The sequence below is a fragment of the Cydia pomonella genome, chromosome 11 (genome assembly GCF_033807575.1).
Source record: "Cydia pomonella isolate Wapato2018A chromosome 11, ilCydPomo1, whole genome shotgun sequence".
NCBI classification, from domain to species: domain Eukaryota; kingdom Metazoa; phylum Arthropoda; class Insecta; order Lepidoptera; family Tortricidae; genus Cydia; species Cydia pomonella.
In genome coordinates this window covers 22,278,579-22,291,388 of record NC_084713.1, presented here as the reverse complement: position 1 = coordinate 22,291,388, position 12,810 = coordinate 22,278,579, and the positions used below count along the sequence as shown (strand labels likewise).

General features: G+C 35.1%; 1 protein-coding gene across 1 annotated transcript; it reads right to left on the bottom strand.

Annotated features, from left to right (window-relative positions):
• Nucleotides 1-10,208: 10,208 nt before the first annotated feature.
• Nucleotides 10,209-12,551, bottom strand: LOC133522561 (GS homeobox 1-like). The gene has a single exon (XM_061857910.1). The coding sequence runs from the start codon at nucleotides 11,931-11,933 to the stop codon at nucleotides 11,061-11,063; it is 873 nt and encodes a 290-aa protein (XP_061713894.1). The 5' UTR covers nucleotides 11,934-12,551; the 3' UTR covers nucleotides 10,209-11,060.
• Between the last annotated feature and the right edge of the window lie 259 nt (nucleotides 12,552-12,810).

The following is a 12,810-nucleotide window of genomic DNA, read 5'->3' as shown; positions in this document are numbered from 1 at the left end:
GGATTTCCGCAAAGTAACGCCTGATTCTATTAATTATAAAGACTTACTTTAATATTGTGACATTTATAATTACTTAAATAACAGACTGATTACTTACCAAACGAAAGTTTCACTTTATAAGAATAATATAAGTCAATTTTGTGATAAATACATTTTAAAAGTTACTAGATGTTGTTTTTCGAAGCTTTCATTAGTAAGATAATATGAAGATTATTATATTTTATGATATGATTGTTACCTGACCGTTGTTGTCTCAACGAGTGCTTTAATAAAAATGATTATTCTCATTTTAACAACGTGTTTTATTACAGAAAGCATTATTTTTATACATTTCCTAATCCGATATTGGAATTATATACAATATGTATATGTTATTATATGTATTTTTGTTTGATTTGTTTTGCTGTTGTAATTGTAGCACCGCTCAAAATCTCTCTGCTAAGCCTTAAGGTTGACTGGTAGAGAATGCCTCGTGGCATTAAGTCCGCGTTTTGTACTATAAGATCGTTTTTCTTTTGTGCAATAGAGATTAAATAAATAAATAAATCTACACTTGTCCAAACTCCAAAATATATTTTATTTCATAATGAAGGCATCTGCATTATTCCAGTGGCTAGTCTAGCCATACTAAAATAACAACTTACACAAACAGAGCTAGATGGTTAAGTTTAGCAGTTTCTATATAGTAATCAGTATACTAAAAAAAGCTATTTGTGTTTGATCCCCACGCATTGTCGCCTTTGCTTAAAGTGCATTATGCTACACTAAATTGTTCAACTGTCATCTTAACCTAATCTTAACAGTCAATAGACTTTATATACACTTTTCCTTTCTGTTAATGTCACTGGCATTTTTGAGGCCCCAAGGCTATTTGCACCGGATGCCGAAAGGGTTGGGATCAGGGCAATCCCTTCCTGGTGATGTTACTGATACTTTCAAACCAACAGCGAGTCCAACTCTCAGATAATAACTTCATAACGATACAAGTGTGAATAGTAGGAAGGAAGGAGGAGTGTTTTAAATCGGCACGAGTTGCGAATTACCTATTTGCACGTGTATCGTTTTACAGTACATATGGCCCTTAAATTTTTGACATAGGCACGTAAAGAGTACATTACGATACAAGGGCGAAAAGTAGGAATGACCGAAGGGTGTTTTAAATCGATACGAGTTGCGAATTACCTATTTGTACGTGTATCGTTTAACAGTACATATGGCCCTTCAATTTTTCGACACAGGTACGTAAAGTGCTAATTACCTCACTGGTGCGGTAAAGTAGCACCATATGTACTGTAAATATCATAAAGGCTGTAGGCCTCAATGCAAAAAATTTAAACAAATCCATTTGCAATGTGGTTAAAACCCGCAACTTTGCCCGTGTATATTGTTGTTTTTTTTTTTTAAGGTAGGTAAATATCTTGCACTTTTATTTTAAAAATTAACTTAATATAAAAAGCGAACTTAACGCCATGAGGCATTCTCTACCAGTCAAACTTGGAGAAAGTAGGCGGTGTATCTGAAAATCAAAAGTATTTCCTATTTGAAGAACCACATTCTATTTACTCTGTACTAATGCTGAACGAAAATGACGCAGCCATGTTATTGCATTGCAAACTACAAAGCGAATGTGATGAATCCAAGTCATGAATAAATGTCATTGAAGACAGTTGATGTAGACTATTATAATCATTTGAGACGCTATATTTCTTCACCTGATCACAACGATATCACCGAATGATCTTAAGACCCCAGGTAAGTTTAGTAGATCTAATATCAGCGGGCTAAGCACGTTTGCATTTTTATCGTCCGTCACCATGCTTGTCACGTTATTACAAGTACGTAAGTGCGAAAGTGACAGGCATAGTGATACGTGATAAAAATGCAACTATGCTGCCGCAGATAAACTTTTCGGCTTGGCCTCATGGACTCACGTGGACTGTACAAAGCTGAACCCCGACTATACACTAGTTGATAATGCTCGACTCATCTATGTTCGGTAACTATGGAATACGGTTATCCTTCCGTTTGATTTGGAAATCCTATTCAACGGGTAACGAGATTTGGACAAAAAATATTAACATCGCAAATCTTTGGAAGGTAAAAAGACATGTACTGAATTCGTTTGCAAAACTTTTCGTTTTTAATATTGTGTGGATATAAGCGTCACGAAACGCGTCCTGTACGAGAAATCCATCGACCAGTTTGAAGAGTATCAGCTTTTTTCCAAAGTGATGTGAGGCATTTTTGGAATGAAATGGATTTTGTTCGATAGCGGTCTTTAAAATTTTTAATTTATAATTATTGACGGTATTTTACTTTCACTAAAACAACTAAATTGCTTAAATATTCGTAAACAAAGAATTGGGTACTAATTTATTACTAAAACCCAATACCTACTTAAAATTAAACACCAAATCAATCTAATGAAAGCTATTTATTAGGGACCATAAAATACACTCAATCAAAGAAGAATTGGAGCTAAGAGGCAAACTCGAGTTCTGGTGGAACATGAATAACACAATAGAAATAATAGTTTTGATCGCGATTGTGTGACTGATACGTTTATGGGGAGCGAAATGTATTTGGGTTATAAAATGCTTATAGCAAATTTGACAATAATGAAAATCATTTGAATGAAAATCATTTATCTCGAGCTAAAAACTCATATAGTGTTAGTACATACAACAATTATTATTTATCTACCTATATATCTAAGTTAGTACAATATAAACAAAACAATAAATACCTAAAACTAATTAACATAATCTATTTCGATGATGCGTTGGTCCGTTGGGTTCATGCAGTTGGTTCCAACGCCTCATCAGTGGGCAGTCTACTCTGACGACAAATACGTTTAGGAGACTGTTGGTGCTACCCTGCAACCTATGCAATATGGATGCCGCTCTTTTACGCATAATAGCGTAAAAGTCATCCGTACGGGCATCGGCGAACATCCCCGACGCACTGCAGTACCGAGGCAGACCCATCAGTATCCTAAACGCATTATTATATTGCACACGCAGCGCATTGTACACATTGTAATAAATAGGTATAATTAATTGTAAAGCTCTTCACAATTAATCTACAGAATCGGTAGAATAACGATACTTTTTACGCGCCTTAATTTCTGATTAAACTATCGGCGATCTTATCGCTAAAAAACTGTCTTCCAGGCAATCTATCCGTGTCCCATATTGTTCAAAGCTGCCTTCACTTCACTTCTTTTAAAAAAATGGCTTCAGTCCAGTGGGATTATTTCGCCAGTATCAATGTATTAGGTAGGTTTGTAGCTTGAAATAAAGGTTTTTTTTATTATTAGGAGCTTTGTACGGTTAATACAAGTGTACGATGATTTATCTTCTTCTTTTTCTTCTATTATACTTCGCCAGTATCAAGGTACGAGCTTCAGATACGACTAAAATTGTACGGTTAGTACAAGACAATGTACGGTGATTTCATCAGCGCTTGTAAAGCGATAGCTGGACTTTACAAGGAGCACGTGGACTACCGGTCTTTGACAAATACAAATACAAATACAAATCTTTATTTATAACGCCAAAGTTACAAGTCACAAAATCAAAAGGTTTAACAATAATAATAGGTACGAGTACAATAGTAAAGCAAATTATTCATACAGATTATTATTTAATGCGATTATTACATTAAACATAAGTTAACACAGTGTGTAAGCACATTGAAACTTATGTGTACGGAAGTTTAAAAAACTCCTCGACACTGTACAAAGATAAAGTTAGTAGCCACTTTCGCAGTCTACGTTTAAATATATCGGTGGATGCTGCATCTCTAACCGCTGCGGGTAGTCTGTTATAACTTGACTCCAAAATGGTGGTTAAACGCGTTTCAAGATTAATTCTTCATTCACTGCACACTACCACATTAGTTTACTGTATAATAAGCTATTGATATTACACTTTAAACGATATTAATGAGCAAAAAACAAAGTAATTAATCACAGAGCGTGACCATCAAGATGGCGCTCAAACCGCAAGTCCCCAAAGCTGCCTTTCTTTAAAGTACTTATGTTTATGTTTTTTTTTTTTCTGTTCCATACAATACCTTGTATTTCTTGCAATTATTAATGCTTGTTCTCTGTTTGGAACGAGGGTTAACTGGTAGAGAATGCCTTCTGGCATTAAGTTCGGCTTTTGTAATTTTTTTACCGTGCAATAAAGTCTAAATAAATACCTAATAATTAATTTGATACATATAGTTTGTCAAAGGGCTATCTCATTTCAAACATAGACAGAGGGAGTCATACTATCTTTGTCTTACACTAGTACTAGCATCCAAAAGAAAAGGATGAGTATAGTTTTTATTGTTCTTATTTACTGACAAATTGGTTTGACCAACTATAACTGCTAAATAACTCGATCCTGTGGCGCCACCCTAGTGGTTGCGTGTACAATTATTGCTTATTTGACAGTTGGCAGCTGCCAACAGTATAAAGATGTTTGTCATCCCACAACAGTTCATATTTTCACCGCATCGTGCGTTGTATTTCTCCGACCACCAACTTCGCACATAACCAATTTCACTTTTTCATTTCAACGAAAACAGTATGCGCAAAATTTTATTTTCATTAACAATATGTACAGTCAGCATCAAAAGTAGCGGATCAAACAAGGTTTCAAAAGTATCTACCATTCTGAAACAGCTTAACAAAATGTGGTGGTTCTATATGTAGAACAATTAAGACGGTAAAAGATATACTTTTGAATGTAAATATTAGAGATTTATCTATATTTGGAAAAGTTATCCGGAATATCAGATACTTTTGGCGCGTTGTTTCATCCGCTAATATTGATGCTGACTGTACCTATATCAAATGAAATATTAATTTAATTCAATACAAAATGCTATTATATAATAATATATGTCACCAACATCCCAATAAGTACAAATCCATTCGAATTTTTGATTCCTTAAGCCGCGGCGTCCCCAAACGCTCTTTCTTCGATGCTTAGAGTCTCAAGAGGCACTCACGATTGACAGAGCCTTGTACTGCCATTAATACCGTGGGTTTACTTCCACAGACCCTGGGAAAATAAAAGTACCCTTATAAATGAGCCGATTTGTATTTTGGTCGAAGTTTTTATTGACAGATTTCGATAAAATTTGGTGGTTAGATAGAGTTCCAAATTCTGTACAAAATACGCCCAATTTCACCGTACATCCTAAAAAACCTTACCCTTAACCGTATATCCTTAAAAGTTATGGTATTTTTCGTAACTCTACGAAAATTTTTTTGGTATACGTTTCGTTTTCGTATTTTTAATATTATATATATATTTGGGTGTGCATACATAAACGTAACTGTAAATAAAATGCAAATGCTCGGCCTCAAGATTTTGATATCTCTTCTCCTTTCCTCTCATCTTACTTCTAACTAATATTGCACCTAAATCCGAAAGTATGTTAGGAAGTATGGATTTCTATGTGTATATTTCTATTATTTCTTACCTTTTCATGGACCGATTTGGATGATATTTGCCATGGACATGATTTGGATAGGTACAGTCAAGCACGTAAAAAATTAAAAATACAAAAATGGTACTGTATTGTCCGATATACACCTACTACTCTATGTCGTTTAAATCATCTCAAAAATTTGAATAAGCGCGAAAAAACTTTTGATTTTGGAGTGTAGTTTAAGTGGTTCCTAATTGTAAAATATTTTATTTGGACTATAGTCCTCTAGAGTATCCATTTGTCAACTTTACTTCAAGTTCCACCTCCATGGGAGAGGGAGAGAAATTAGGGGCGAAATAGCCGCTTAACAGAAACCGAATTCCACGCGGGCGGAGCCGCGGGCACAGCTAGTGTTTAATAAATAAACTAAACATACCTACATATTATGCAGAACGAAATTTAAATATGGCAAACGAAACCATTAATATTGCTGTAACACTTGTGATCTGTACCCCTAGTGTAAATTTAATCGACATCATATCGTGACGAACGAGTTTGCGTTAAGTCTCATTTTGTATAGGATTTTGAGTTTCCAAAACGTCCCGCTTGGCGCGCTCTTTCTAAATCCAATACAAAATGAGACTAAACGCAAACGCGTACGTTACTTTTCGAAATCGAATTTATTTACACTAGGGGTACTGTTTTACGCAAATGCGTTCAAATGTACTCTAGAAATAATAACACAAATTTCCAGATTGCTTTTTCGATTTTAATTGGAACAGCATACACATTCGGAAACTAATTTAGAAATGCATATACTCGTACACAACTTCATTCCGAGCGTTTGTAAATTATTACTGGCACCAGAATTTTCCATTGGGTTTTTTCTGAAAACATTTTCCAACGAAAATGTGCAGTCACCGAAAGGCAATCGGAGCAAACAACATTTTGGTAGAAAACAAACTGCATAACTGAGAAATTAAACGTTTAGTCTCTCAAATTTACGATTTGTTTAATTAAACAAAATATATAAAAACAATAATTAGGTAATTCACAAACGGTCGGTTTGTGTAAGATTGTTCTACAATATATATATTATTGTATTTTCTTTAAATATGTGACACCATCTCTCAAGCAAGTAGGTATACTGATGGGGCCTGTTGCATACTTGCTCAAGGCTTGAGCCTCAAGCGTCATTCGCCGCTCTCTTCCACACCAAGCCACAAGTATAGGCCCTATACCTATAGTTTTATCAAGTTATTGAGGTAAGAGTCATTGTCATTATCCAGTGATTGGTATCATTGTTTTTTTTTTTTCAAATTTTTAATTATTATAAGAGTTAGGAGTATTTAACATTTGTATGAAATCTTATCGCTCAAATTTTTTACAATTATCAAAAAATCTAAATGACGACCGGTTTACCCTAGTGGTTAGTGACCCTGCCTACGAAGCTGATGGTCCCGTGTTCAAATCCTGGTAAGGGCATGCATTTGTGTGATGAGCATGGATATTTGTTCATGGGTGTTTTCTATGTATTTAAGTATTTATAAATATTTATATATTATATATATCGTTGTATAAGTACCCTCAACACAAGCCTTATTGAGCTTACTGTGGGACTTAGTCAATTTGTGTAATAATGTCCTATAATATTTATTATTTATTTATTTATAAAAATATTTTCCATAATGTCAACATCCAGAAAGGAAAATGGGGACTACGTTTGTAAGTAAAAGCGGCCGTCCCCTTTCCTCTTAAGGGTTCAATAATTCATCCTCACCGTGAAAATTTCAAATTAACTCGAAAAAGTTAAATTAAAACATTCGCATCATTTAGCAAATTTCAATTAGATTATCCAATACAACCCTAGTCCGGGACATGTACGTACGAGGTAGTTTAATAATGTCCCTGGGGGTGCACGTGCACCGTTCACCGTGCAAGGGTTGCTAATGCACTTTATTAACTTGTTGGTCTTACAGGAGGGAAAGTCGATAGATACTGCGATGTTAGTAGACTAGTGATTTTACAGTTTTTAGAACTTACTCTAGTTTGCGATTATGACACTAATGCGACAAGCAATTTGACTCAATTTTGTCTGTCTAGCTAATTAGTTGATGCTTTCATAAGTAGGCATCGGAGTATTTATGGCACGTTAAGACATTAGCGCGCTATGGAGACGACATTAGCAATTAAGTTCAACTCATATTCATACTCATACTCATTCATTTATTTAATTAGCCTATAGAGCTTATGAACAACTTCAATTTTGTTTTTGAGTACATAAATCTTATAAATAAAAATAAAGGCCATTTTTGTATTGAATTGATTATATTACGAAATCACAGAAAAAAGCAATATGTATAATAAAGAAGGAAACAATAATATGATTATAAACTACACTACTCAACAACATACCTCGATATAAGCTCCGATGCCTATTCAAAAGATATTATATAGGTAACTTCTCTATTGTTTTTTTTTTAATATTATAGGACATTATTACACAAATTGACTAAGTCCCACCGTAAGCTCAATAAGGCTTCTGTTGAGGGTACTTAGACAACGATATATAAAATATATAAATACTTAAATACATAGAAGACACCCATGACTCAGGAACAAATATCCATGCTCATCACACGAATAAATGCCCTTACCAGGAGTTGAACCCGGGACCATCAGCTTCGTAGGCAGGGTCACTACCCACTAGGCCAAACCGGTCGTCAAATTGTATCAAGTAAAATTGTGCCTTTCTCGAGAACGGCACAACTCTAGTATTAAGTGACCTAGCCATGAAAGTAATAATATTTCCAAAAACTTAGAAAATCACAGAATTAAAAAAAAAATACCCTTGACTTTTTGCCTAAAATAAATCGAAACTCTTTTAAAGTGAAGGTTAGACATAATCTATAGAAAAATAATGTATATAACACCATTATTAACTAACAATAAAGTTCTCTAAACTTAACAAATAAAATGTAACTAGGTAAAAAGAGCACAGTATCAAAAGAATACAGAAAGGCTGTTCGAACTTCAATAAAAATGATCTAATTTGGATATCATCAATACATTCGTTCTAACATGAGATCATAATAGTCTCTTTTCGATAGCTTTTCAATCACTGAAAGTATTAACGGTATTTATGATCTTGTCAGAAGAAAACAAACTTACGAATTCCATTGAAAATACTTTTGCGCTAAGCTTTAAATTGAAAAGATATTAACCTAACAAAATCATCATCATCATTCGCTTGCCCTTATCCCATTCATTTGGGGTCGGCGCAGCATGTCTTTTTCTTCCATATCTTTCTGTCACCCGTCATTTCATCATTCACTCGCGTTCGTTTCATGTCATCTCTCACACAATCCATCCACCTTTTTCTAGGTTTTCCTCTCCCGTTCCATCCCTCCACATTCATTCGTAATACCTTTCTCGTCACATGACTTTCATCCCTCCGCATCACATGCCCGTACCACGCTAGGCGATTCGCTCTTTCTTTATCTATTATGGGTGCAACTTTCAGGCTAACCTTACCAGGCTAGCCTTTCAACCTAACAAAATGTCTTTACTTATATTTACTTTGTACAACATAACGCGGTAAATTGGCAATGCGCAACCTTTGATTACCTACATGAAAACGGAAACTTAACTTAACTTATTGAATTTTTTAGGAAATTTTTTGTTTGGAATGTTTTACTAAACATAAAAAGGGTACAAGAACAGTAAATATTAAACATAAAATGTATACTCGTACCTAAACATATAATAAAGAGTACAGATTTTTGCTTAAAAACCTCTATTTTATTTAAAATGCTCGCTTCAAGCAATTTCATCTTTAGTGCGAAAATTGCTAAAAGTAAGTTGTGATGTTTCGTCCTGGACCCCCAATTTATTAGGCTTTGATGTCAGAGTGAGGCTTCCATTAACTAGTAAAAGGGTAAAAAATTGCATTGCTCTTTGTGTGCATATATTTATGGAATATATTTAATATTAGAGCTATTAAGTTGGTACATTGTTAGTATTTAAAAGGGTGGGTTACCTTTCTGTGTATAAATTAATAGATATACACTGTAAAGTATATCACTACACCTTATAAAACAAAGTCTCACACCGCGTCTGTCTGTCTGTATGTTTGCGATAAACTTATAAAGTGCTGAATGGACTCATGCGGTTTTCACCTATCAATAGAGTGATTCTGAACGAAAAAAGGGCGTTGTTAGCTGATAGGCGAGGTGGGGGGGGGGGGCAGTTCATATGGCCCCGATGGTCAAGGAGAGGGAGCACAGAATTTTTTAGGGTACTTCCCATACTAAATGTTTCTTTTCGCTTTAACCCAATGGTGTGGCGTATCGTTGGTTAGGTATTTTATAACGAACAAGGGTCTCCAACAACCATATTTTGATAAAGTGAATATTTACGAAAAAAATCGCCCCAAAAGAAACCACATTAACTTTTGAACCTTGAGTCCAAAAGATATTAAAAAATCGTAAAAAAGCTTAATATAAACTATAGCAAACAAGATCGGTCCAGCCCTTTTTGAGTTATTGCAAAAAGTCTTATTTTAGTAAAAAACCGTACAAAGCGCTGCGAAGGTATACCCTTATGGTTGCAATCGTTGTAATGTACATGATACTTGTCTTACTAATAGCCCCCGTTTAGCCTATTCTGACAGAATGGTAACTACGAAACTCTACACTGAGCATGGTCCGACATATTTAATTTTATAAGCACTAGCGTCTGGAATGGAATAATGATGATGATTGATAATAACTCTCTCTTATGTCCATCTCTGTCTCAAACTACATATCTCTATAAATAATGGTCTAAGTCGAATACGATCCTATTTATTAACGAATGCTAATTCGTACTAACTTTCAAATGGAAAAAACTTTAAATTAACGGAGGTAATTCCAATAAACAGTCAGCGCCAGAAATGTTTAATTAACTTAGTTAATAAATTCATTTCTAGTTATAAATGAATTTAAATTTGTTTGGAATTCTCTGCATTATTTAATTTAAACTTGTCCATAATAAAAGCTGTGAGGAGGAATGAAATACTTTCCTCCCCCTCTTTCAAAATTCTTTGTCCTCGAATGACATCGGTTGACATTGGTCCCCTAATAATAAAGACATTCCATAAACTATATGCAGAAATCAAACAAATCAAATATTTCAATATAAAATTTATTACGCCTAACAAAATTTCCATTCGGTACAAAAATATATTTCTACATCGTCTCCCATAAATAATTATTTACAATTCTTAACAATAGACAAACATATCTACAAATTTCCTTATATTCTATTTCACAGAATTATCCTCCTTGTTGACAACCTAATTAGCAATTTACGTGGTAATATTAACTTTCATTATTTCGTTACAAGTCACAAGCTCTGCTTCTTAGCTCAAATTATGTATATAATTATAATAATAGGGTTATTTACCAAATAACATCTTTGCAGAATGATCATTAAATCAAAATTGTACTTCAAGTCAGTAAAACTGTTCATTATTATCACTTTCTTATCCCCTTATTAGGTACTTTTGTTCTATCCCGTTCTTACAAACAAAAGAACAAACAATTAAAAGGTAATTGAGGCTTGGAGCGTGTTTAATAAACACCGCCTTTTTAGGAATACTGCGTTAAATTTTGAACTTCAAAACTATCGTTATCACTGACTACATCAATTTGTTCTTGGTCGTTGTCACAGCCCGCCTCTGGTTGAGTTTTGGAACTGCAAGAGGCCTTAGAGCAACAGCACTTCTTAACCCTGCCGTCGGCTGCGGCCGGGGTCTCCTCCTTCTTCAGCTTAACACGACGGTTCTGGAACCAGATTTTCACTTGTTTCTCAGACAACTTTAGTCGTGAAGCGATCTCGATTCTCCTCAATCTTGACAGGTACATGTTCATGGAGAACTCGCGTTCCAATTCCAACAGTTGCGTGCCAGTGAAAGCTGTTCTGATGCGCTTACTTGAATCCTCTTTCAACGGCATACGTTTCAAGTCTTTAGAGAAACCAGGGAGGAGCTCCTCAGGGTGCGCAAGCGGCGGGCTTGGTGTACCGTTTCTGCTGTCACCGGAGAGTGAAGGTGAGCGTTGACCTTGGCTTTTCGAAGGCGATGTGGTTGCAGACTTATAAGGATGGTGCAAATACGGCGACACTGACTTCTTCCTTCTGTTGACGTAGTTTATAGGTTCTTGTTCTTCAGTCTTCAAGTAAAACGGTCTTGGTTCACTGCGCTCGTATAATTCTGGCTGTGGTAGCTGCTGCATTAAAGGATAACGGAAGTTCAGATGCTCTAAGAAAGGTCTGAAGAGTTCAGGCGTCCGTGGCGGGAGACCCAGACCCAGCAAATTGTTTAGATTGCTTGGGTATGGGTACGGTAGGAACTTTGGTCTGGTGTCCATATGCTGCAGCAACGTGTAAGGATTGTCACTAGGCATGTTGGTCTTGTCTTTAGTATCACTGATTAACGTATCAACTAGGAATGATCGAGACATGTTTGTCGCTCGGCGGTGGATCTACAACTGGTATCGAAGGGCGATCGCTCCGCAAGTTACAATTACAAAAACTACCCCCACTTAGTGCACCCTATTGTAAATAAACACAATGGGACTCTCGAAGCGTTTTGGCAATTATTTGGCCCGGCCCACCCTTTTGTCGGCCGTCATCCCCAGTGTTAGTGAAAAAAACGCATTGTAATGCGAGTATTTTAGTAGCTATGAATAATTTTGTATGGGACAGTAACATCCCTAATGTCTATCTCATTAAAACCAATTTGGTTTCTGTTTTAGTTGCGTAACCGGTTTTTTAACGATTTTGAAAATAGAAGTTGAATTTTGAATAGAAATGACGGTTATAAATGCAGATGTTTTTTGTAATTTTTAAAAGAATATTTCATTTTAAAACTGTTTTAATGTGAAATACATTAGCGAGTAGTTGCTAGCTAAAGTTGTTTGATGGAGGACTAATTCGATTTAAAGCAATCAAAAATGCAAGCCACATGAACTTGATGCGGGTAAAGTTTGATCGGGTTTCATTTGTGACATTATCAATTACCTAGGTTATTTGACTTCGACGAAGGTCAAATGTAATGTGTCAAACGTATGTATGTGTGTAGCGTATTTTCTATCGTAGCGTCAAAACTCTATTATTTTACCGACATCCAATAAGATAAAGTCACTATACGAATACAGCCATGATTACTTTAAAGTGGTTTAACAATGTTTTACTTAAAAAGGCTTACTTTTTTATATAAACATCTAATTCTGATAGTAGATTAGACCATTAATCCTGTCATATTCTCAGCAAATCTCTTTAACCCCGTGAATTTGATGATAAGGATTGTTACCAAGTTTTTAGTCATTCTCTTGCATT

Bases quoted from the DNA above. Each gene is read 5' to 3' on its own strand.
- LOC133522561 (XM_061857910.1), bottom strand. From the start codon at position 11,933: ATGTCTCGATCATTCCTAGTTGATACGTTAATCAGTGATACTAAAGAC.